Consider the following 26,767-nt stretch of genomic DNA (forward strand, 5'->3'; position numbering starts at 1 on the left):
CTTCCCCGCCGCCTAAACCTAAGTCCCCAGGGGGCGGTGCCTAACTCTAACCTCCCCCCAGGTTGCCTAACCCTAACCCCCCCTTCCTCTAGCCTAACCCTAACCTTCCAGGAGGGTGCCTAACCCTAAGCCCCCCCCCCGGGAGCCCCTAACCTAACCCTCCCCCTCCCCGTGGCTGTCCCCGCCCGGTGCCCAGCTTACCCTCGATCGGTAAGCCGGGTGTCAGGATCCGGCGTAGGTCTAATGACAGGCGTCGGGATTTCGACACCTGTCATTAGACACTTGCCGGGATTAGACAGTCGGGAAGCCGGCGGTCGGGATTACGTCCGTCGGCTTCCTGACTGCTTCCCCTGAAGGGGGCATTACTGCAGGGTGCATTATCACTGGGGTCACTACTACAGGGGGCACTACTACAGGGGGCATTACTATTGGGGGCACTACTACAAGGAGCATTACTACAGAGGCATTACCGCTGGGGGCACTTCTACAGGGGGCATTATTACAGGGGGCGCTACTACAGGGGGCATTACTACAGGGGGCACTACTGCAGGGGGCATTGCTACAGGGGCATTACTACTGGGGCATTCCATAGGGGGCACTGCATAAGGGGCTCCACTCCTGGGACACTGCATAAGAGGCACCACTACTGTGGGCTCTGCATAAGGGGCACTACCACTGTGGACACTACATAAGGGGCACTGCACAAGGGCCTATATCACTGTGGGCACTGCATAAGGGGCACTACCACTGTGGGCACTGCATAAGAGGCACCACTACTGGGGACACTGCATAAAGGGCACCACGAGAGTGGGCATTGCATAAAGGGCACTACTGCTGTGGGCATTACAGTATGTGTAAGGGGCACTACAGCTGTGGGCAGTATGTGTATTAGAGGCACTACTACCTACAGTATGTGTAAGGGGCACTACTACTGTGGGCATTCTGTGTAAGGGGCACATATGTGGGCATTGTATAAAAGGGGCACTGCTGTATGCCATAACATGAATAAGGGACTTTACTACATTATGTGGTGTAATGTGAATCAGGAGCACTATGTGCAGTGTAATGTTAATAAGATTGTGCTACTGTAAGGCATAATTTTAATTGGGAATACTATTGTGTGACCACGTCCCTTTTTCGGCGTGCGCTGTCCCTTTGTTGAAAATACGCCGAGGGGGGAGGGGGGTGAGTTCCACCACTTCTCTAGAACCACTTTAAGCACTGATAAGGCCAATATATATTTAGCACTTATGGCCCAGGTTTTTGTTGGCAAATCTAGTGACCAGCTGTAAACCTGGAGTATTACATGTGTGCCCTTTATATGTGTAATACAAAGTATTGCTACCCAAAGAATTATTAAATCCCCAAATTAAAAATGTCAGATATACTGTAAAACTGAAGTTCCCAAAGTCTGCATTTTAGTACAGGTTTTAAGGATATCTATGCTTGAGTCCAAATTGACTGAGGTACTAATTAAGTCACCTGTGCTCAAGCATAAATATCCTTAAAACGTGGACTGTAATGGTGGAGTTTGGGGACCTCTGCTGTAAACTATGAAGGTAAATACACTGTCCAGTGCTAACCTTACATGACACTGAGCTGCGGTAACATCAGTATCAGTGTCCCTATGTACAAGTACTGTATATCATCTCATATTGTGCACTGATGCAGAGCAAGTAAATCACTGATTCTACATCTGCTTTTGGTTGAGAAGCACTTAAAATAGCAGCTTCCTGCAAGAGATTGTAATAGAGCAAGAGCATCTACGGGCGCATTGCGTGCTGTCTTGTCTGTATTCAGAGATGGCCGCATCTATGCAGCTGCATCACCCCCTATCATTCACTTCTGAAAGTAGCCGCCATCACTATCATCTGCATCTGCACCAGCCCTCTCCTTGGTGCAAGAGATCTAGCCAACATCAACTATGGAAGGCCAGCAATACCATCTACACATCCATGTCACACCCATGGAACCCATGTGCAAACACCTAGTAGTGGCTTAGTTATGCTCAACATAGCCACGAGTGGAGATGCTTACCATGCTGTTATCAACTGCAGCTGCACAAAGTTGCATATGCAGGCTACAATGCATGCGCAGGTACTAAATATCTCCGCATCTGTCCGCAAAGCAGACATGAGTGCAATTCTGTTATTCCATTTGTATTATTCAGTTCAATTACACCCTCTGATATACTGTACTATATATCAGTCACTGATGTTCTCTTCTTACTTATTGGAATACACTTCTAATACAACATATTCAATGTAATCGCTTTTCTAGATATTACTGTGTAGCAAAATGTATTTCAATTCCAATTACATACACACAAATATCCATTACCTGTAACACCGATCCGTCAGTGGAGTTATGACTAGTCGGGGCGAGTTGCCCAGGTACTCATAGCCATACTTAGCTCCAGTAGTGATCATTCTAACCATGACATCTGAGCTTTCCCAATAATATCTCAGCTGAGAGATCCACTGAAAGTCATTCAGGTTGGACACTTTATCTTGTACCAACTTTGCGACAACATCGCGAGCTGCAGAACAACCAACATAGTTACCCAGTATTACAAGACTTTTTTTTGCTTGATTAGATTTTAAATAGTTTGTCTATTATATAATCTGTAGATTTACTTTGGCATGGATCTTTGGATTTTACAATTAAATATATTTTCTTCTAGTATGTTACTATGTTAGTCTTCTGATATTCTTGGTATGTTGGTATGTTGAACATACACCATAATTATGTTTTATAGACAAAATAACAAAAAGTACAGATTTAATCTGTGTCACTATTTGAAACTGTCTATTGGAATAAAGTTATAAAGTTTTAGAGTTTGTTCATTTCACCACCACCTTAAAAAAGACTATGATAGTGAAATGCGTTGGTATTAAGATCTGAAAGGCCAGTGAGAATCCTACTAGACAGCACAGAGACAGTACATGAGCACAGAACCAATCTCAGAAATTACATTTAGTACAGTAAGAGTCATATTGTGGAAAAAGACATACATTACATACTAGCAGCAGAAGGAAAACTAAAAGTCTTTTCCTTGAGAGGGGTCTATTTGCTGCCAACTTAATGTATCCAAGTTAATGCAATTGGAAGGGTATCTATTGGGTGTTACATACCCAGAACATTAATATTGTTGGTTATTAGTTCTTCTTTCATGTTAAGATTTCAGCAAATGATAAATTCTATTTGGAAGCATTATAATAATATGCAGCTTAGTTATCACCTTGATTTTATTGAGAATGATAAGGTTTTACTTTCTGGTTCCATAGGGTGACTTTGGAGCATCATTACAGGAAGAGGGTGGAACCTATGGATACCTAGGGGCTCAAACTGAGGTCTCAGGTACCTGTCATAAAAATTTGAGCAGGGGCTGTTCTGGGGCCAAGTTATTGATGGTGAAAAATTTTGGGGTGTTGTAGCTCAGCGATGGTGATGACTAGAGAATTAGGATTGTGATGATGTGGAGCTCTGAGCTAGGGCTGCAATGAATTTTTATTGTATTCTCTGGACCCTTTTAGATGAACCCTCCGTGAACTGTGGTCTGTCAAAGTAGGGCAATCAGAGGTTAACTGCTGAGTGACCAAGTGACTTTGGACAGTCACCACAGGACATGGTTTGCACCTAGGGGCACATAATTTTGCACATATCGACTTCAAGGTCTCATATGCTGGCCTAAAACATTTAGAAGTCAGGGGGGATCCCCAAACCATCCTTTTCCACCCTGAAGAAAAGAATATAGAGTATGTTTTTTATGGGTTGTAGCACAGATTTGGGGCTATCTTTCAACATTTATCACAAACTGGTACATTGCCATTAAGGTCCCTAGAAAAATATTTTGCAGTTCCTTTTTGGTGTGGTTGCCAGCCAGATCTATTTGGGCAATTACAGTCTACGGAGTCTGCTGTCAACTGAGGGTATCCCAATATCTCTAGATAGTAACCCTGAGAAGCAGTGACCACCTCCAGGGAGGTGTGTTTTTGTTTTTGGTAAGTATGCACTGCAGAGATATGGGACCAATGCCTACTTGGAGCTAAAGATTCTTAAGTTTATCATATATAGTTTGAAATATATGTCAGATGAACTCACCGGGAACTACAGTATGTCCAAATAGGGGTATATGAAGAACCAAAGTGTTGATTGGGACCTCCATGACAGTCAAGTGAAAAAATGACTAGAGAATATCAACCCCTGTGATAGACGAGTTACCAGTGGTCAATTGTGAACAAATTTGTAGCTCCATAGTTTGTGCAAGGTAAGTACTAGATACCTGAGGTTGGTGATGTTATGGAGCTCCAATCTAGGGCTAACAGAACTTTATAATTGGGGGAACGTTCCATCGCTGCAATGATTCCCAGAGACTAAACTGGGCACTTTGAACTCTTCTTCCTGTCTCCTTCTTGGGAGGCATCCAGTTTGCTCCAAAGGAACAATTACAGTTCAATTGGTTTGCTATCAAACCAGGATACTCTGTAATATGTGCCCATTAAGCAGTAACCACCCACCATGGAAATGCTATTTATCTCAGTCCATAATCATCATAGAAATATGAGATGGTGTCTACTTGTACCTGAGCTGTTGCCATTTACCAATCCGAACTCTGAAGTCTATCATACGAGCCCTCTGGGCGTAGCTTGTCACCATTTTAGAACCGGAGTAGAATGGATGGCGGACATATACAAGAGCCAAGCGTAAACACTACAGATGTCTGGTCGCTAGACTTAAGCTTGAAGATATGTAAATGACTGTAAATAAACTACCTCATTTGTTTTATACAAATTAGATGGCTTGGTGCTCATTCATTTTATGATGGGGCTGTGCAAGACTACATCTGTTGCATCTACTCCTTTGCTGCTAAACCTGCATATATAGGGACACCTGCTTGCGAATGTTTCAAAAATTAAGCTATAGAGGCAGGTGGTTAACCCAACAATACTGCAAGGTAAGACTGAATAATACAAGACCACCATGCCCAGGAAATCAGGGCTTACAATACATACTTGTGTGTAACAGAGTTAGGGGAAATATTTATACCTGGGCTACTGTCTTTGCTAATGCCCCTGGTATTCTGCTCAGAGGAGACAACTCATTGTTACTTATTTTGTACATCTTTCTGAACTAGATGCACCACTTTGGACATTTATTATAGGCATTTTCTATGTCGTCCTTATTTTTGGTGCAGTGACAAATTTCACTATGCTCAATGTTGCATGAACATGCAGGAGAACAGTTGTTTGCTTAAATTTGGAATTTTAAAATATAGAATGCTCTAATATATATATATATATATATCTTTTTTTTTTTTTTCTATTTATTTTATTTTTTTTCATTTAAATAAAGAATTATACATTACATGTGAATACATAAAACTAAATTGCTACATTATTGCACTCCTTTTATATGTCACATTTTACAAAACTGCATATTCCTCCGGTAAAGACATACAGTACAGTCAATTTCCTGCTCAGTGTAATTCTGGGAAATGACACGTTTGTAGCTTACAGCACCTAACACTAACAGCACCAGAGAGATGTTCTTGCACAAATCATTTCACTTTACTACAAGCTTTTGATCTGCTGCCAATTTCTGCTCATTCTCCCTCTGATGCTGTAGAGAGAAAGTAATCACACCCACGCAAAGTCTATTTCAATTGGAAAACAATCTGCAATTTTCGGTGACAGTGATTTTGGAAATAGCTCTTACCATGAACATCAATGACAGTAAGGGCTCCTAAAGTAGCTCGAGCACCACCAGACAATTTCCCTCTGACCAGCTCAACGATCTCACTGATCTGCTTATTGCTTTTATCCAAGAAATCCTGTGATTTAAAAACATATTTAACAACAAGACTAAAACATAGTTTTTTAGGGTTAAATATGTTATTGCCATTGCTGTCATTGGCGCAGTCATTGGGTATTTACCACACAAGTACCTAAGACTGTTCTATTTATCTTTTTCCTGTGATCAAAGTTGTTTGATTATAACCTATATAGTAATGATTGGACTCTCAAAAACAATGGAAGCTAAACACAGGGGATTATAGGTCTTTACGTACCGATAAAGTGCCATCAGTAATGGCTTCTGATACTTCATTTGTCCAGTAAATAGAAGAGACACAGATAACTACTTGGCCAGGCCACTGTAACACCCACTGCTTTCGAGGAACCTATAAAAAATACAATATATACCGACATTCCGCTTTTACATACAAATGGGAGCAGGGTACATCAGGGACTCTTCAGTATATAAATACTGTAGTAAGTAACGGACTAGTAAATATATTAATGAAGTGAAGTGTTTTTTTTTTTTTAAGTTTAGCACAAGTAATAGGAAAAGATACAGTGCATTCGGAAACTATTCACAGTGCATCACTTTTTCCACATTTTGTTATGTTACAGCCTTATTCCAAAATGGAATAAATTAATTTTTGTCCTCAAAATTCTACACACAATGGGGCTCATTCAGACCCACTCGCAAGTTGCGGTCGCTCGCTTGCAAAAAGGGGCCGGATATTTAAATGAAGTGCTCGCACTGCGTCGTGTAAGGACGCTCGCTATGTTTTAGCGAGCTACGGCAAAGTGTGCTCGCAAGTGTCTAATGACGCCCCTTTGCCACTCGCAACACACGTCATCTCCAGGAAATGAAGGATTAATCGGTACCATCATAAGCCATCAGAGCTGCTCGCAGCCCTTGGGGTTGCCTTAGCCTTCCGCAAGCACAGCGATCAGTGCTGGCTGAAATACATGCAGGTGACGTGTACAATGACGCTACTTTGCTAATTATGCACTCCCTTTAAACGTAATTTTGGTGGCCTGACACGCCTGCGGTCGCACACCCACTCCCCCGTTCACAAGCACCTTCCCGTTACCTCCAACAAACTGCACTATCTGTCACTCAAAGCAGCGACCTGATAGTGGCTTACGAGCAACCAAAATCAGATCGCAATGAATGGCTTGCACACGCGCACTGCGAATTATACGCATGCGCAGATGGGCAAAAATCGCTCAGAGCGAACGAGCGCGCCTTAGCGAGCGGGTCTGAATCAGGTCCAATATCCCATAATGACAACGTGTAAAAAGTTTTTTTGAGATTTTTGCAAATTGAATTAAAAAAAAAACTAAGAAATCAGGGTTTTGAGACTGTGACAGGTTTGATTCTCTACAAGTCTCTGGTAGTCTGCTATTTTCAGGCCTCTCTGATGAAGTATATGTGTGCCATTATTGTGAAGTCATCTATGAATGTCCCAAAATATTTGTATCCACTTATTGATTTTACTTCCATTGGACCACACTCATCCGTATGTACCAACTCAAGTGGTGCTGTAGCTCTGCTTGCTGACTTGGGAAATGACTGATTGCTTTGTTTTTCTATTATATAGCTCTCACATACAGGTCTCTCTGTGTCAGCCATTGACATTCTGGTGACCAGGGCTGGCTCTAGGGGTGTTCGACCAGTGTTGTCGCACAGGGGCGCCACCCATAGAGGACGCACCCCTCCCCAACATCCAGATTTCAGCGGGACAGTATTGTCCCGCTGTTCCACCCGTGGGTCGAAGTGGCCCGCGGGTGGTAAATTGTGAGGTTGGGGGCCCCCACCGCTGCAGCTGTGCGGCGGTGTCAGACCCCCGGAGTGTGAATGGATGCCGCGCGCATGCATGCGGCATCCATTCACTGACGGCAGAGGGCTGGGGGAAGCCTGATGTTATTTGGAGGCGTGCCATGCGGGCACGCCTCCAAATAACGTCACACAGGAGGCGTGACCTATGGAATGAGGCCAATTCCGGGGCGCTATGTACCAGGCCGGCACATTGTGCTCAGACCCCTGGAGCTGGCCCTGCCGGTGACCATCCTGTTCAGTAATTTTTGAACCTTGTCATATACTGTACAAGGTGACCAAGTCTTCTGTGCCAGAGTTTTTAGTGACTGTTACTAAGTCGTCATCATCGTGTACATCAAGAACGTACAATTGCTGACACTGGGTGCCTGTAGCTATTACAGTCCCTTTTCTGTTTCGCACAATCTGTTTAGGACACTGATGGCAATAAGATTTGTTCATATCATTTGTACATCTTAATTAATTACAGGATTAAATGAATGGTGATTAGTATATTGTAAGTATTATAAACCAAAAAATTTTTTAAAATCATTTTTTTTTGTCTCGCTAATTCTAATGGATATGATATAATGTGGCCATAATTCAATATGTCCATTAATGTTCAACTGGTGCCATAGTTACATTCCTGTCTTTTCCTTCTACATCAGTGGGGAGAGATAGAGATGTGCTGTTCAACAGTAGCACACAGGACACAGGAAGGCGAGCAGGCATTAAGGGACTCCTACAGATATTTTTCTATAGGGTCTTGCTATGCTTCTGTTTGCATTTCTAGTTTTGCACAGGATTCATATTGTTTTGCTTACAACACTCAAATACTTTGTGATAGGGATAGGACATTGAAAGAAAACATTGGAAGGACTGATGTTTTTAACATTGAATACAAAACATTATTTAGATATAAACATTGGTTCTCTGAAACCAATGATTACTGATGTTTCTGTCGTGTGTTTTTTTCAAGCAAACCTTGTACTTAAACATATACTAGTATAATAATTATTTTAGAAGTTTATTTGTCTATGTATATCTTCATGGAGGAAAACAGTATATATATATATATATATATATATATATATATATATATATATATGTATATATATATATATATATATATATATATATATACACACACACACACAAATGGTGCAAACATTATAAGGATGTGTGCATTTTTAGAAGTAAAACATGTTTTGTGGTAAATCAAACTTGTTGTTGAAGAAATAAAACGTGATGCATTAACTAATAATACTTTAATGAAACAGCTCACTGCTGCTTACCAAGAGCTGCAGCAGTCAGACACCCCAGCAGCCAACCAGTGTTCACTGAGAGCAACACCAGTGACAGTGAGCCAGGGGTGGGACTGTCTAATGTGCTGCTGCTGATTGGCTGACCAGAGTGTCTTTCACTCTGTCAGCCACCACCGTCAGCAGCAGCAGTACCCCAATCAGTGTGTTTTCTACACTCTTCTTAAGTTGTGATTGACTATAAAACAAGGAGAGAGCCAGCTGGCAGCCCAAAGAAGTGATAGCACCTCACAGTGTCACAAAAGAAACAAAAAACATTGGAAAAGTAGGGGAAAACATCGGTGGAAAATCTAGCGATGGTGATGAAACATTGATACCTAAACATTGCAGGGTTGAACATCGAAACCATCTGACCAATGTTTCCGATGAAACATCAAATGATTCCCATCCCTACTTTGTGACATATGTAGCATTTACACTTGAATTTTCAGATTTTTTAACTATTTGTGATTATTTATATACGAAGCATCGGGTTGTGTTTATGCCTGATGTTTAATAGGACAGTGCTTTAACTAGCCGTGTCTTGCTAGTGATTAGCATATATAGCACGTATTATAAAAGCACTGCCCTTCGTAAAATAAACTACTTTGTGCGTAATGCAGTGTTCTCAGTGTTTGTCTCACAGGGCATGTATTCTTGGAACTGTGTTAACTTTGCTGTGTTTGCTTCTAGAGCCACAACCAGGAAGTCAAATCAAGGTGTCAAGTTTTGTAGCATCGCTGTTAAGATCTCTTTATCATCTACTGTACTTGCACTTCTACAGACAATAGTTGCTGGGAAACGGACTTCATTTTGACACATCTCAGACTAATCCTTCTCATGAGATTCTCATCTTGGAATGCTGCCTGCAGTGCTGTCCACGTATATATATAAGGCAGTATATTGCACGGAGTTAAGTGGAAGACTTGCATCTGCCACTGTGGTGCTCTAATACAGCGAATAAGATGGTGCCAGGCATGCAAAGTACTAGGTACAGTGGCCATCTTGGCAAGGGATTGAAGCCTCTTTCGATGTTCCAATATGGAGTCTGAGCAGTAGCACTCTCTATCTTCAACACTGTTATCATATCAAGGATTAACAATAAGCAAAGGTATTACTGTAACAAGGCAACTCATTATAACATGAAGGACCTCAAAATATAATTTTATGTTGTGAACCATTAAGGTTATATACATCGCACAGCCTGGTCTGCTTTGACCCAATATTTTGAGGTTACTCCAACATAAATGTTATCTTCTTAGCGTAACAAGCTTACCAGGACTCTGACATTCTCTTATTCACATGTCTCTTCCTGTCTTTGCCTCAGGTACTAACATACCCTCCTCCACTTACTGCCACTCATGTGGCCATTCAGATTGGATGCAACTATAGGGTTTATAGATGTTATAATCTTTTTATAAGACATATATTTACTTCTAAGCTATGTTTACATTTTAATTATGTAAATGTGAGTTTGTGATAAACGGATCTTCTTTCTTCATATGTCACACCTAAACCACCCATCACGCCATCTTTTTTTTATTTTGTAATCCTCCGCCAATACCATCTGTAACCTTACCTCAACATATCCCTCTATGCCATCATGAATGACTTGTCTCATACTGGCCAACATATTTTCTTCTACTTGCAAAAGCCATTTTTCAACCATGCCCTGGAAGACAGATACAGGAGCAGATAATTATTCTATGCTATCAGAAACATATTACTCATGTCAGCTTCTTGCACACAAAACATCTGATCTTCCATGTTGTACATCCTAGAAGACTAATATCTCCAGGCAGCTACTCCATACAAAGTATCTGTATGAATAATTAATCTAGTGAGGATTAACCAGCAACAACTGTACAAACTCAACCGTCTTACGAATTATGATCACTGGCCAATGCTCACTAATAAGAGTACACTGTCCATATCGGAAACAACAGTCCGTTATAGATAGTTGTTGATAATTCTGCACCTCCAGTCTGCACTGACAAGTATGTGGATGGATAAAATACACATGGAAGAAAAAAAAACACATTTCTTTTCTTCAGCATGTAATGTAATTAGATGGCACCTGACAGTGGTATTTGTGAAAAATACAGCGTGTAAGGCAAAATCTACTGTGAAATATGAAAATATTACAAATCCCGGGTACATGGAAAAAGATTTTATACACTGATGGGTTTTTTTTTTCATATATTGATTTTTTTCTAATATATATATAATTTTATACTATTTGTTTTTTTTTTTGTTTTTTTTTAAGACAAAACAAAAAAACAAACAAACAAAAAAATTGTACTTCCTCGTGCGGCATTGGTGCTGATGCAGAATTAAACATAGTCCCATTGGCAGGGTATATGTTGCATGTTTTTGCTCTGCCTGTGCTCCGGAATTGAGTGAACGCCAGTACAGATGATCCAGCATTCGGGTAGCATCTACACTAACAACTGAAAAGGAGTAACTAGGTGATCTTACATAGGCAAAGTTAAGGGAGAACGTGGAATTGTAGGCTATGCAGGCCTTGGATGCTAGCACCAATACACCTGTCGTATCTTTTGTACTCGATTTATGGTAGGGGCAATTGTGCATATGGGGTGATGACTAGTAGTATACTAAGTGTACACAAAGGGGACAAGCCAACCACAAGACACACAGTACAACTCTACGTACAATGAATATATGCATAGCTTCCATGCACACAGTTCAGGAGCAGTATATCCCACTTTGGATACAACTCTCAATCAGGCACCAATATTTGTTGTGCAAGCATCCATAATTTATTTATAACAGGACTCCACTTAGCTATTTATTATGTCCGGTAAAAGAGGACTGGGTCATTTTCCAGGCTCATAGATGTAGCAATATAAAAGGTTAGCCTTGAGCAGTTTTCAATAAAAGACAAAAGCCACAGCTTTAAGGATATCTCACAACTCTGCAAAGGTGCCAATCTGCGGCAAATCAGACATATACTGCCACTGTCTAAATGTGCCTACACACTTGGCGATGTGCTCACGATCCGACATCATGTACGATTTCCCTTGAACTCTCCCCTGGCATTCCTGCACACAATTTGGTGTAAAAAGTGTCCAATGTGACAAACGATCTATCGTGCGTCCTTAACTTTTTCCAGTGCATCGTGTCGCGGATTGGAAACTCTACCCTACAGCACGGCAGATCTGAAGATGCGATGTACGACCTGCAGGGACGCGCATCGGCATCGTGATTGTGAGTGGGGACTCACGATTTGGGCATATTTTACACGATTTGCCATCACGATGCTTTGGAATTGGGCAAGTCATGTAAAATATCGCTAAGTGTGTAGGCATCTTTACTCGCATTAGCAGATGGATGAGATGGCTTTTTGTGAACCTTTGATCAATGTTAATAAATAACCATTGATAGGTATTTTTTGTGGATACACTAAGGAAAGGCAAGAAAATTAAGAAAAGTACAAGAACGTGTCAAGATAGAATCAGAAGATCGATGACCATCATTTATTCCAGTGGATTAAAGTTTGTTACTCTAGCTGGATTCTCCAGTACAGTAGTTGGCTTAATATCACAGATCATAAATTGTTACAAGTCTTGTAGTGCTGGACAGAAAATGCTGCTTGGCTATGATTTATCAGGCCCACCTTCACCACCACCAGACACCCAGCAATCTGGTCCAGTTCAAATTACGCCCCCATATCAAAATCTCCTTAGTTTGCGAGATGTTCTCAAAATCATAATAACATACCTATTACTTGTACAGTACTCCTGTTTTATACTACAGGTTGAGTCTCCCATATCCAAATATTCTGAAATACGAACTATTCCGAAATACGGAATATTTTCAGCATGACTGAGATAGTGAAACCTTTGATTTTTGATGGTTCAATGTACACAAACTTTGTTTAAGGCACAAAATTATTAAAAATAAAGTATAAAATGACCTATAGGCATTCTGTGTTTACATTTAGGCCCTATTCCTAAAACATTTTAATATGGTATACAAATATTCCAAAATACGGAATATTCCGATATACAAAATTCCCTTGGTCCCAAGCATTTTGGATATGGGAGACTCAACCTGTATTCCCTTTATGACATCACTGTCTCCTACCACTAGGTATAGGGGACTTTTATCCTGATGTTTTTACAGGATTTGGCGTTCTGTCTACTTATCAAGCCCTGTAGCCAGCAGGGTGGTCACTTCTCCGGCTATCATGCGACAGCTTTCCCATGCCACTAATTATATCATATATAAGAAGGGCAGCTGCAGTACCTGCACTGCCCTTTATCATCCTATGCAATCAGCACCTCATGATGGCATTACCAGATGTGAGACACAAGAAATAAATGCTTCATTATTAAAATATGGCATTATTATTTACAAACATATTAAATTAATTTCCTTTTATTAGATATCATTATTATTGAATCTGCTTTAGAAGCCTGTAACCGAGCTTCCAGGTGCATGGTTCATGTGTGACCTGATATTGCCGGGTTACACATGAACAGTAGCGACCTGACTGCTTACTGCTGCCAGCCAGTATCGGTGTGAGCTGCTCTGAAGGATGTGATAGAAAATACATACTTTTGGGCATATTTGATAGCTAGGCCCCAATAGCTCTGCACAATAGTGCACTGAAATGTTTTCATTCCATTATATACCAAACTACTTATGATGCCATTCTTTCTACAGTATTACACAAGTTTTGGTCTGTTACCCTGCATTATAACAAGGGGGTAGTGTATATTAAACATACACACTTAACACATTATTGTATTAGCATTACATTTGTAGCTACAACAGTGATTCTAGTTTCTTATTTACTGCAGGTGACCTGTGGTTCCCTAACATGGGGCTGCTCTCTGCTGGGTGTTGCCTATTCCTGTTCAAACATCCACCCAGGGGCAGAACTATGTTAGACAATGGAGGCGCCTGCCACCGGGCTCCAGCTCTGAACGGGCACCTCCTCCATTGTCCACAACATATTCACCCCACTTAGGGCTGTAACTATGTACCCGGAGTGTACCGTCATGGCCGCCCAATACATGGCACCCCTTCCCGACACCTGAGAAGCCACCATACACTAGTGGAGAGCTCCATGTGAGACCATCAGCTGCTGCCTTCGTTTATCTATTGCCTGTCTGCATGCACATTGCTAGCGTGCAGCATCCACAGTGTAAGCGGCTGTGACGGGGTACAGGGGGGCACCAAATTATAACTTACCTCCGGGCATCTGGGATGAATTTACGCCACTGCATCCACAGCACAAACTACATTACATTTGTTTTATAACAAACTTTTCTATAAGTATTTAGATGGCTACTCCTTCTGTAGCTAACCACAGCATTTTGTTTGATACTTCCAAGGTCAGGAATAATGTATTTGGCATGTACAGTAAAAGCAATATATTTACACCCTAGTGCACTCATTCAAATCCACTTTACCAAGAGAAGCAGAAACTATTTTATTCAATGAAATACCGGGGACTGAATGTTAGATTCGTGTTAGTGTTAGCAATGTAATAAAGCATTTCACATTCCCACTGAGCGGGTAAATGAGAGAAGCGAGTATTGTGCATATAGTGAATGAGATACAGTAGAGGGAAATTACTTTAGCCTTTGCTGGATAGATTTTCTGTATAAAAGGGACAGTCTCCCTCTCTGAGCTGATCATGCCGGTGATTTCCAAGTCCTCAGTAAACTCCAGCTTGGCGATTCCCTCAAAGCACTTCTTTAGGTGAGGCTGCACTCGCAGAGGGTCCTTTGTTTCTGACAGGATTTCAAGCAGCTCATCATTTGAGAGGAAGAAAAACCTTATTACGATAATAAAAACAAAAAACACATTATTTTCTTTATACAGTCTGAAGCACTTAGTAGCAGCAATCATTCATTAAAATAACATTAGCGTTCCCTCTCAAAGGAAAGCGCTGACCCAGGCATGCAGAGATTTGGACAGCCAGTATGCAGCGGTTGTGCGAAAATATGAAAATGCCGTAGCCGCTAGGATTTGTATTGAGATGCCCACTAGAACCATTGGTCACACTTCATTTACAGCAGCGATATTCTGAGCAACCCTATGATCGATCATAATGTCTGTGAATAGTAAGCTGCTAGAGCCTTAACCACTGCATATGTATTCACAGGCACAGAAATGCCCCGGAAACGGTCACGACATGCCTGCTTTTGAGTCCCCCCCCGTTACCTCCCACATATACTCTCTGACTGTCAATCAATCTTCATCCAAATCCTCACAGCAACCGGTGGAATGGGTATGTAATGCCGGCTATCGGGATGCCTCCTGTCAGAATACCGACTGCAGCATCTCGATGGTTGGTATCCCGACATACCCTTTCCCCCCCCCCCTAACCCTCCCTTTTTGTAGCCTAGCCCTAACCCTCCACCCTAGGGGTGCCTAATTCTAACCTCTCCCCCAAAACCTAACCCTAACCCCACTATGCTACCTAAACCTAACCCTCCCCCCCTGTGGCTAACACCAAGGGCGCCTCGGACTTACCTCATTCTTCGGCGTCAGGATTAAGATAGGCGTTGGTATTTCTACACCAAACGTAAGTCCCTTGTTGGGATTCCGATGTCGGTATTGAGACCAGCTGCCGCTCATAACTACATCCCCGACCGCCATTTCTAAGCCATTGCATGCGCTGTGCGACTCAGATACATGCACAGCCATTGTATGCTTCCACCTCTGAATCAGGCCCAATGAGATGGTGATCTCTGAGTTCCATGTAATTGGGTTGCTCAGACACAGAACTGAATGACATGCTCTAGTTAGCTTGGTCAACCACACGTGTATAGAAAATTTGGCATAAAGGATAAAATCCAATTCTCCGCGATGTACAGGCACTCCGTGGCAATGTATCTATGTGCTCATTTCTCCTGTGGACCTAACATTCATTTGCATCTACTTTTACAGTTTTGCAGGGTCTTCAGAATGTGCAAATGTCGGCAATGGTAAAATACGTAATTTGTGTATATTATACAGTATGTATATATATATATATATATATATATATTAGGGGTGAGCGGGTTCGGATTTCTGAAATCCGAACCCCCCCGAGCCCCCCCGATCCGAGTCAGGCTCGACTTTTCCAGCCTGACTCGGATCAGAAATCGAGGCAAAACGTCATCATCCCGGCTTCCAGGTCTCGCGGGTTTTGGATCCTATATAAGGTACTCGCATCTGCGCCATTTTCTCACTCGGCTGTGGACAGTGAAGAGGGAGGGTGGGAGTTAGGGCTGGCTGGGCTGTGTAGTGTAGTGTAGTGCAGAGTAGTGTTGTGTTGTGCTGTGCTGTGCTGCTGTTGTCCACTACTTCAAAGTCCATAGGGGCTGGCTGTGTTGTGCTGTGCTGCTGTTGTTAATAGGAGCTGTGTCCACTACTTCAAAGTCCATAGGGGCTGGCTGGACTGTGTTGTACAGTCAGTTCTCCATAGGGGCTGTGTCCACTCCAAAGTCCTGTGCAGTGTCCCAGTCCTAAAGGGGTGCTGTAGTGTTGTCCAGGGGGTGCTCTGTCCATCAGGGGTGCTCCCCCCAAGTGCTAAAAAAATAATATTTTTTCTGTGTTTGTGAATTTTGTGCGCAGTAGCCGCACGTGCATCAACAAAGTAGTGCCAAGCGTGCGCCTGTGTCATAAGTAAAGGGCCGGCTGGCTTGACCGTTAAAGGGTGCTGTAACCCCCAAAGTACACTCCAAACCAAATAACAAAATATTTTTTCTGTGTTTGTGAATTGTGTGCGCAGTAGCCGCACGTGCATCAACAAAGTAGTGGCAAGCGTGCGCCTGTGTCATAAGTAAAGGGCCGGCTGGCTTGACCGTTAAAGGGTGCTGTAACCCCCAAAGTACACTCCAAACCAAATAACAAAATATTTTTTCTGTGTTTGTGAATTGTGTGCGCAGTAGCCGCACGTGCATCAACAAAGTAGTGCCAAGCGTGCACCTGTGTCATAAGTAAAGGGCCGGCTGGCTTGACCGTTAAAGGGTGCTGTAACCCCCAAAGTACACTCCAGTCCAAACCAAATAAAAAAATATTTTCTGTGTTTGTGAATTGTGTGCGCAGTAGCCGCACGTGCATCAACAAAGTAGTGCCAAGCGTGCGCCTGTGTCATAAGTAAAGGGCCGGCTGGCTTGACCGTTAAAGGGTGCTGTAACCCCCAAAGTACACTCCAAACCAAATAACAAAATATTTTTTTGTGTTTGTGAATTGTGTGCGCAGTAGCCGCACGTGCATCAACAAAGTAGTGCCAAGCGTGCGCCTGTGTCATAAGTAAAGGGCCGGCTGGCTTGACCGTTAAAGGGTGCTGTAACCCCCAAAGTACACTCCAGTCCAAACCAAAAAAAAAATATTTTCTGTGTTTGTGACTTGTGTGCACTGTGGCTGCACGTGCATCAACAAAGGAGCAGCGCCAAGCGTGCGCCTGTGTCCCATAAGTAAAGAGCTGGCTGGCTCATTTCTTAAAGGGTGGTGTAACCCACAAAGTGCACTACTCTCCAGCAAAAATAAAAAAATATTTTCTGTGTTTGTGTGCGCTTTAGCCGCACGTATATATCAATATAACATAAATGGAGGACCAAACTTTCTCTGATAAAAATAAAATAGGGAAAGATCAAGAACCACTTCCTCCTAGTGCTGTTGCTGCTGCTGGGAGTTGTTCATCATCCCAGAGAGGAAGTAGGAACACCACCACTTTTACTAAACAATTGACCCTCCAACAGTCCCTAGCGATGAGGATGAAGTACGACAGCAGTCATCCTGAAGCAAAACGTATAACTGAGGCCTTGACTGCTATGTTGGTGTTAGACGTGGGTCCGGTATCCGCCATTAGTGCAGTGGGATTTAGACAATTGATGGAGGTAGTGTGTCCCCGGTTCCAAATCCCGTCTAGATTCCACCTGCATCCTCAAAGCAGCAGCAACAAGCGTGCGCTTGTATGTTAAATGGTGGTGTAACCCTCAAAGTGCGCTCCACAAACAATAAAAATATTCTTTTTTTTCTGTCTTTGTGAATTGTGTGGGCTGTAGCCACACCTGCATCCTCAAAGCAGCAGCGACAAGCGTGCGTCTGTCTGTTAAAGGGTGGTGTAACCCTCAAAGTGCGCTCCACAAACAATAAAAATATTCTTCTTTTTTTTTCTGTCTTTGTGAATTGTGTGGGCTGTAGCCGCACTTGCATCCTCAAAGCAGCAGCGACAAGCGTGCGTCTGTCTGTTAAAGGGTGGTGTAACCCTCAAAGTGCGACTTGAGTGCGATGTAGCCGCACGTGCAGCAACACAGTAGCAGCGCCAAGCGTGCGCCTGTGTCATAAGTCAAGGGCCGGTTTGGACATCTGGTCCGGACTGAAGGACGTGCCAACAATTTCTGACAAGTCTACTGTCACTGCATATGATACTGTCCTCAAAGCAGCAGCGACAAGCGTGCGTCTGTCTGTTAAAGGATTATATCGGTGACAGCATCCAAGTAGGCATGTCAGACAGTCCGTACCTGTACTGGCAGGAAAAAGAAGCAATTTGGAGGTCCCTGTACAAACTGGCTCTATTTTACCTGAGTTGCCCCCCCTCCAGTGTGTACTCCGAAAGAGTGTTTAGTGCAGCCGGGAACCTTGTCAGCGAAAGGCGTAGGAGGTTGCTTCCACAAAATGTGGAGAAGATGATGTTCATAAAATGAATTATCAACTCTTCCAGGGAGACCAGCCTCCAGAACGTACAGAGGGACCTGTGGTTGTGGATTCCAGCGGGGACGAATTAATACTCTGTGAGGATGAGGATGTACACAACACTGAAGAGGGTGAGGAATCGGAGGATGAGGACGACATCTTGCCTCCGTAGAGCCAGTTTGTGCAGGGACAGATTAATTGCCAGCTTGTTTTGTGGGGGCCCAAACGAACCAATCATTTCAGCCACAGTCGTGTGGCAGGCCCTGGCGCTGAAATGTTTGGTTTGTTAAAGTGTGCATGTCCTGTTTATACAACATAAGGGTGGGTGGGAGGACAATTCCATCTTGCACCTCTTTTTTTTCTTTGAATTATGTACTGTTTGGGGCCTAGTTTTTCAAACTGCCATCCTGTCTGCCACTGCAGTGTCACTCCTAGATGGACCACGTGTTTGTGCCGCCCACTCGTATCTCTTAGCATAGTCATCCAGCTACCTCGGTGCAACCTTTTGTATATAAAAACACTATTGTGAGGTGTGAGGTGTTCAGAATAGACTGGAAATGAGTGGAAATTAAGGTTATTGAGGTTAATAATAGCATAGGAGCAGAAAAACACACAAATTCTGTGATTTTAGCTGTTTTTATGCTTTTTAAAAAAAAAATACAGATCCAAAACCCAAATCACGGAAGGGTGGTTTTGGCAAAACCAATCCAGATCCAAAACACGAAAAAGTGGCCGGTGCACACCCCTTATATATATATATATATATATATATATATATATATATATATATAGTGGGCATATATAAGACAATGGCATTTGACAAATGAATAAATGTGTACGTGTGAAAATCTTGTGTCTGCCTGCAGATCATTTCTACCACACTACACCGTGCACAAGTAGGTTCCCTTCTCCAAACACCAGTGCACTAGAGAAATACACTTTATGCTCTATTCCCATATAGATTTGAATTTACATAATGGTTGGATAGAAGCTTATTTTTTTGCACTCTAAGGGGTAGATGCAGGTTTATAGAAGTGGAGATGTTGCCCATAGCAACCAATCACATTCTACTTAATATTAATCTAGCACCTTTTAGAAAATAATAGCTAGAATCTGATTGGTTGCTATGGGCAACATCTCCACTTCTAAAAACTCACACTTTATTAAATATAGCCCTTATGGAGCATACACACGGTCAGATGTGTCAGATGAACGATTGAACGATTTGAACGATTGAACGATTTGAACGATTGAACGATTTGACCAACGATTTGAACGATTTTGCAAAACGATTTGAACTACGAACGATTTTTGACTGCATTAAAATGACTGAAATCGTCCAAAACTGACTGCAAACACATCAGATGTCAGATATCGTTATCTGACCATCGGGAACGTGCATCGTTCAGACATGTCAGATATGTCAGATTTTCCTTCAGATATGAACGATTGAACGATTTTTTAAATCGTTATCGTTCAGATCTGAAGAAAAATGTGATCGTGTGTATGCACCATTAGTCTGTGTGCAAGTCTGTCACAGGCTGGGAAAATGACTTTAATTCACTAGTTTGAAAAATACACATGCTATAAATGTAGAAAAGTTTCTAATGCAGACGGCAATGCAGAATAGGAATCGTGTACACATTCTGGGCCATGTCAGCTAGTATATCAGATGTTACTGATTTCTTATGAAAACACTTACCTTGGGAAGAATAATCTTTTCTTTTCCAAATAAGAATTTAGGCCCTTCTGAATGTCTTCCAAGAGGATATTGGATTCCTGAAGCCTTTCTAGCATGTTGTGCTGTTTGGTCGCGATAAGCACTTTGGTATCTTTTACCTGGTAAAATAAGGCTCAATAGTAAAGGGAGGTATCATTGTGTAGTGGGAACGATATATTCTGTCATCATATCCATCGCTAGAGAGCAGCCCCTGATTTGGATCTGGGAAGATGAATTACTTCTACAGGGGAAGACAAACTGTAATTGTAATAAACATCTATTCCTAACTGTAAAATGAAAATAAATTAAAAAATAAGTAAACGTAATCCATTTCTCAGTACAAACTGAGCCTATCTACTTATGATGCAGGCTCAGCAAAGACCACACAGGAAGAGACAAGTGATGATACAGATCTGCCCAGCTAGTTTGTTGCTCATGGCGTGGCGTACTGTGGTATTCTTCAACAAGGATACGCTACGGCATGTAATACAGCGCTTAACCGCTGGGTGGCGAGTGCTCCACTGTTGTAATTTGTACTGAATGCCATACTGTTAAACTTAAATTGGATGGATATCACATTCACAGCATTTGCATGTTCGCACAACCAATATTTTTAATGTCACATACTGTACATACAGTAAGCTCTTATAACGGGATGCAAATCAGTACACATACAGTATTGTACATAACTGAACAGTAGTGAAGTTGCCTGAGTTGTTATCATGGTATAACCGATACTGTAGATTAATGAGATGCACGCACAGCTTTCACTGAGATGGGATGAATTATGACAATTTTTTTTATAATTAAAAATAGCAGCGGGAGGAGTGCACAAGGATGAGGCTGCTCTGTGCGGTTCTTAATATACTGTAGCTGGTGTGTGGGCTAGTGGTTAGGTGATCGCTTTGCAAGAATGGTGGTCCCAGGTCCGATCCCTGTAGTAGTGAAACTACTGTAGTAGTGTTGTACTGTAATACTGTAGTGTTGCTGTTTAAAAGGCTGCTTAATAGCAAGACATTACAAACTGTTTGTGCATTTAAAAAGTGCAAAACTTTTGTCAATGTTTGTGCTGTGGTGGCTGTCAGCTCCAAGGGGTTGCAATGGGATTTCTTGTGCATGCCCAGTGGAGGGGTTACAATGGGATCTGTGGCGTCAAGCCATACACCATGTAGCGCTATGCCATGGCGTATGGAAGATCATCACTGCGTATGCGCAGTTGTCTGTATTACTACAGTACTGTACGGTATGCTGTTGAATTTTCACCCTTGTGCCACTCTGCGCTGTCCAAGACTTGTACACAATAGTCATTTCATGACTTCAGAAACTGCTACAGTAGTGGGCTCTATTTGAGAGGGAAGCCTCTAAATTACAAACTGACTGTGTGTTTAAAACATGAATTTTGCACCACTCTCTACGCTGTCCCAGACTTGGACACATTAGTGATTTCATAACTTCAGAAACTGGTAGTGAATGGGCTCTGTACAGTATGAGAGAGAGGTCTCTGTATTACAAACTGACTGTGCGTTTAAAGCGCAAAGTAGCGTTACACCACAAACTTGCGACAACGTAGATGCTGTTCCAGCCTTGCACACTATAGCGATTTCTCTTGAGCAGTGACTAGGAGTGGGCTCTGTCTGGGAGAGAGCTCTCTGTATTACATCTTGTGTTTGCTCAGCGGCCATCTTAGTTTCAGTCGCAAAATTGCTGTGTTTAATATCCTGCTACCTCAGTATGCCCCGTCCTTTGCCTGTCCCCGTAGACGCTGATTTGCGTATTGAGTTTCTATCACACTCCGTATACCGCTGATCGTTTTTTAGTCTCTCGTGAGTTACCGTCCTGTCCCTGTGGCCATCTTGTGTTTGCTCAGCGGCCATCTTAATTTCAGTCGCAATATTGCTGTGTTTAATATCCCGCTACCTCAGTATGCCCCGTCCTTTGCCCATCCCCGTAGACGCTGATTTGCATATTGAGTTTCTATCACACACACCGTATACCGATCGTTTTTTAGTCTCCCGTGAGTTACCGTCCTGTCCCCGCGGCCATCTTGTGTTTGCTCAGTGGTCATCTTAGTTTCAGTCGCAATATTGCTGTGTTTAATATCCCGCTACCTCAGTATGCCCCATCCTTTGCTCGTCCCTGTAGACGCTGATTTGCGTCTCGAGTTTCTATCACACACCGTATACCGCTGATCGTTTCCTAGTCTCCCACTGCCCCTTTTAGTCTGCCGTGAGTGACCGTCTTGTCCTCGCGGCCATCTTGTGTTTCCTCAGCAGTCATCTTATTTTCAGTTGCAATACTGCTGTGTGTAATGTCCTGTCTGTCTCCTTCATAGACGCATCTTTGCATATTAAGGGACATATGTATCAAAGCTTGATGTGAGATAAAATTGGGAAATATATATCACCAATAAGCTCAAAATTATAATTTATTAAACACAGCCTGCAAAATGTAAGTTACAAGCTGGTTATACTGTATACTGTATCTCACTATTTTATCGCACATCAAGCTTTGAAACATACAGTACTGTACTGTATGCCCCTTAGGTTCCATCGAGCAGGCCACATTTCATATTACAGTATCTGCTGGTGTAAATGTGAGGAAATTGAATGTGTAATACTTTTTAGCCGTTACTGTACAGTATGGTTATCCCTGGTCATGACAGTACAGTATGCCTGATATACAGTACTGTACTGTATATATATTCAGAACTGATACAGAGCGCCAAATGTGCTATTTGTATAACATAAATTTAAACTTAGTGCGTACTATACCATTAGAAGCATTAGTGTAAAAGGTACAGTAAATGTGCAAAGAAGTACAATAATGGAATGATAGGTACAGTACAGTATAATACTGTATTGTATGTGCATACAATTATACTGTATACAGTACGTACAGTAAATACAATGTAAGGTGCAGAATATTAAATAATATATAATTTTTTATTTGTCTTTTATGTTCTGCCCTACACAGTACAGTACAGTATGTGTGAGGGTCAGGTCTACTGTACTGTATATTCTGAATTTAATTATTTATTTTTTTATATTCATATATTATGGCATTTTCAGGCTGATATACTGTACACAGTACTGTAATATTCCGCACCTTAAATTGTATTTACTGTACGTATATAATTGTATGCACATATTATACCTACAGTACTGTATCATTGCATTATTGCACCACTTTGCACATTTAACTTTTACACTAATGGTTCTGATGGTACTGTACACACTAAGTTTTAATTTATGTTATAAAAATAGCACATTTGGCGCTCTACTGTACAGTACTGTATATCAGTTCAGATATTCACACATTTTATTACTGACAAATCACCATTGTCATTTTATTACTGATGAGCTGACACCTACAGTACTGTACAGTGCAGTATAGTATATCATTAGGGAGTGTTTTTTAGACACCTGTATTATTTATCATATTTATTATCTTGTGCCTCTATACAACCTCACAATATTGGTTAAGCGTATTGTGATAAAGGGCTTTAACAACACTTGGCACTGTAATCTCCTATATTTACTACTGTACATATATACTGTATACAGTATATACTGTGTATATATATATATATATATATATATATCACACACAGCAGTGTTAGGAGACAGTGAAAAGAGATATTGTAGGATACTGCTGCTTACAATGCAACGTTGAAAAATTACAGTATCTCTTTTCACTGTAGTACACTGCTTAGTACTGTATACAGTATACAGCACAGTACTGTATGTACTGTATTTGATTGAATCTACATTTACTGTTGAAAAAAACACTCAAAACAACTTTTCAACTAAAACTGAAAGTACAGTACTCGACTGTACAGTATCTTATAAAAAGTAAATTTTGCCCCGTCAAACTGTACTGTAGTACAGGAAGTGAGATCTTGAAGAAAAATAGCCCTGCCCTTTTCACACAGAAAATACTGTATCAAAAAACCCTGTCTTTATCCGGCATTTGAAGCACAGGTTTGTACCCCTTTTGGCACAGGCACTTCCCTAGGCGGGAAGTCAATGCAATGTACAGTAAGACAGTATGCAAAAAAGTGTCGCCTACTGTATGAATAGCAGGCGGAAAAAAGTGGTGAATTGGGGTGCAACGTTGCGGGAAGCCTTCAACGTGCAGCCTTCAGACAGTCCCCCAAAGGTACTGTAAACTGCGTACATTTTTTTTTTTTTTAAAACACTGACAGTAAGAACACCCCAAAAAATTCACTTTCATTTTGAGGGCGGAAGAAAAAAAATTTGGGGGACAAAGTTAAACATGTGGGATAAATTTACTAAGATGGGAGTTCTATTTAGAAGTTACTGTACTGTATGTTGCCCATAGAAACCAATCAGATTCTACTTCTCATTTATCTACAGTAGCACCTTCTAGAACAGTGTTGGCTAACCTTGACACTCCAGCTGTTATGGAACTACATAACCCAGCATGCACTGCTACAGTTTTGCTATTAGGGCATGCTAAAACTGTGGCAGGGCATGCTGGGATATATAGTTCCACAACAGCAGGAGTGTCAAGGTTAGCCAACACTGTTCTACAAGATAATACATGGAATCTGATTGGTTGCTATGGGCAACATCACTTCTTAATAGAACTCCCATCTTAGTAAATTTACCCCCTAATATATAAAATATACTGAGTTTAGTAAGGGTTGGATAACAATACTGGACAAAAGTAGCGAAGAATTAAAAAAAAAATTATTAAGGTCTAGAACAGGCGGGACAGGCAGGTAGAGAGACGGAACACGTAACCGCTCGTCCACAAGCCTGTCGTAGCAAGCCATCCCACTTTAGCTGCATTTGACTCGCGACCCACTGGGCATGCGCAGTGCTGTGATCTTCCATACGCCATCACATAGCGCTACATGGGTATGGATCTGGGCATGCGCCAGAGATACGATGACGTACAGTATTGTAGGACTCACTCAAGCCAGGTGCAACCTTGGTATTGCAGGCGGCTGTAGTGTAATGGTAAATAATCAAACCAATACATTACAGGCACTTGTGCAACCCTTTTGCGGGTTTGAAACTTGGAAGGTTACACTTTTTATTTTTTATTATTATTACACAGTCAAGGTTACACTTTTTTTGTCATAAAGTACTGTGGCATAGAAATGCCAGAATTTGTGGCTAATGTATTGGTTAAGATTTAAAACAAAAATAAATTATATAGTATACAGTATATTTTAAAGGTCTCGAACCCGCGGGACAAGAAAATGGTAGATGCAGTAGGGCTAGGCATTAGCCCCATAGCCTACTGCCTCTACTGTAGTTCCTAGAGTCATGGAATCACTACAATGTCTAAGTCCGGGACAGTGCCGTCAGTATTGTACTTACAATAATACAGACAACTGGGCATGCGCAGTGCTATGAGACTCAATATGCCATAGTGTAGCGCACGACTAGCAATGCGCTATATGGCGTTTGAAGCAACAAACTACAGTACTGTAGATGGGCACATCTACAGTACATACAGTATAATGTATTGAGTTTTGTAAGGGTTGGATAACAATACTGAACTACAGTACTGTAGTGAACATTTAAAAAAAAAAAAAATAATAATCAAGTTTTGAACAGAAGGAGAGGAGTGTAAGCAAGGCGGATCACCTAACCCCTTGCCTACAAGTCTCTCCTAGTAAGAATTGCATCTGTTGTGTACAGTACTTTATGTGACATCTACAGTACGATGAAGTAATCAGGCGGCTGTAGTGTAGAGGTAAGAAATCGAACTTCTACATTACAGACGTCTGTACAACCCGGTTCCGGGTTCGAAACCTGGAAGTTACACTTTTTTTTATTATTATTATTATTATTACACAGTCAAGGTTACACTTTTTATTTTTTATTATTATTACACAGTCAGTGTGTAATACGGAGATCACACTTTCACTGTTTGTGAATCATGACCCGCTACTGTATGATCTTCCATACTGTACGCCATGGCATAGCGCTACAAGGGTATGGCTATGGCGCGGCGCCACTGGCAATGCATTGCAACCCCCTGTGCTGACATTGACGCAATTTTGCGGTTTAAACGCACAGTCAGTTTGTAATGCAGAGACCTCTCTCTCAAACAGAGCCCACTACCAGTTACTGGTCATAAAAAATCACTAAAGTGTCCAAGTCTGGGACAGCATCGACATTGACGCAAGTTTCCACTCTAATGCACAGTCAGTTTGCAATACAGAGACTTCCCTCCCAAACAGAGCCCACTACTGTAGCACTTTCTGAAGTCATGAAATGATTATTGTATATAAGTCTGGGACAGCGCAGAATGGCACAAGTGGAAAATTCTGGGACAGCGCAGAATGGCACAAGTGGAAATTCAACAGCATACTGCACTGTAGGAATGCAGACAACTGGGCATGCGCAGTGATGATCTTCCATACGCCATGGCATAGCGCTACTTGGTTTATGGCTTGGCTCCACTGGGCATGCGGCACACATTCCATTGTCATTGT

At 41.8% G+C, this 26,767-nt stretch overlaps 1 protein-coding gene across 1 annotated transcript in view; it reads right to left on the minus strand.

The window, feature by feature from the left end:
- DNAH3 (dynein axonemal heavy chain 3) overlaps positions 1 to 26,767 on the minus strand; it is a 468,553-nt gene that overhangs the window by 187,244 nt on the left and 254,542 nt on the right. Inside the window, exons 23-28 of the mRNA XM_088476199.1 lie at positions 20,275 to 20,411; positions 14,517 to 14,718; positions 10,489 to 10,581; positions 6,071 to 6,181; positions 5,719 to 5,833; positions 2,341 to 2,539 (exon numbers count right to left, since the gene is read on the minus strand). Of these exons, the coding sequence (XP_088332325.1) occupies positions 2,341 to 2,539; positions 5,719 to 5,833; positions 6,071 to 6,181; positions 10,489 to 10,581; positions 14,517 to 14,718; positions 20,275 to 20,411 (857 nt within the window). The remainder of the gene's footprint in view (positions 1 to 2,340; positions 2,540 to 5,718; positions 5,834 to 6,070; positions 6,182 to 10,488; positions 10,582 to 14,516; positions 14,719 to 20,274; positions 20,412 to 26,767) is intronic.

This window comes from Taudactylus pleione, unplaced genomic scaffold (assembly GCF_031769625.1).
Source record: "Taudactylus pleione unplaced genomic scaffold, aTauple2 ptg000184l, whole genome shotgun sequence".
NCBI lineage: Eukaryota > Metazoa > Chordata > Amphibia > Anura > Myobatrachidae > Taudactylus > Taudactylus pleione.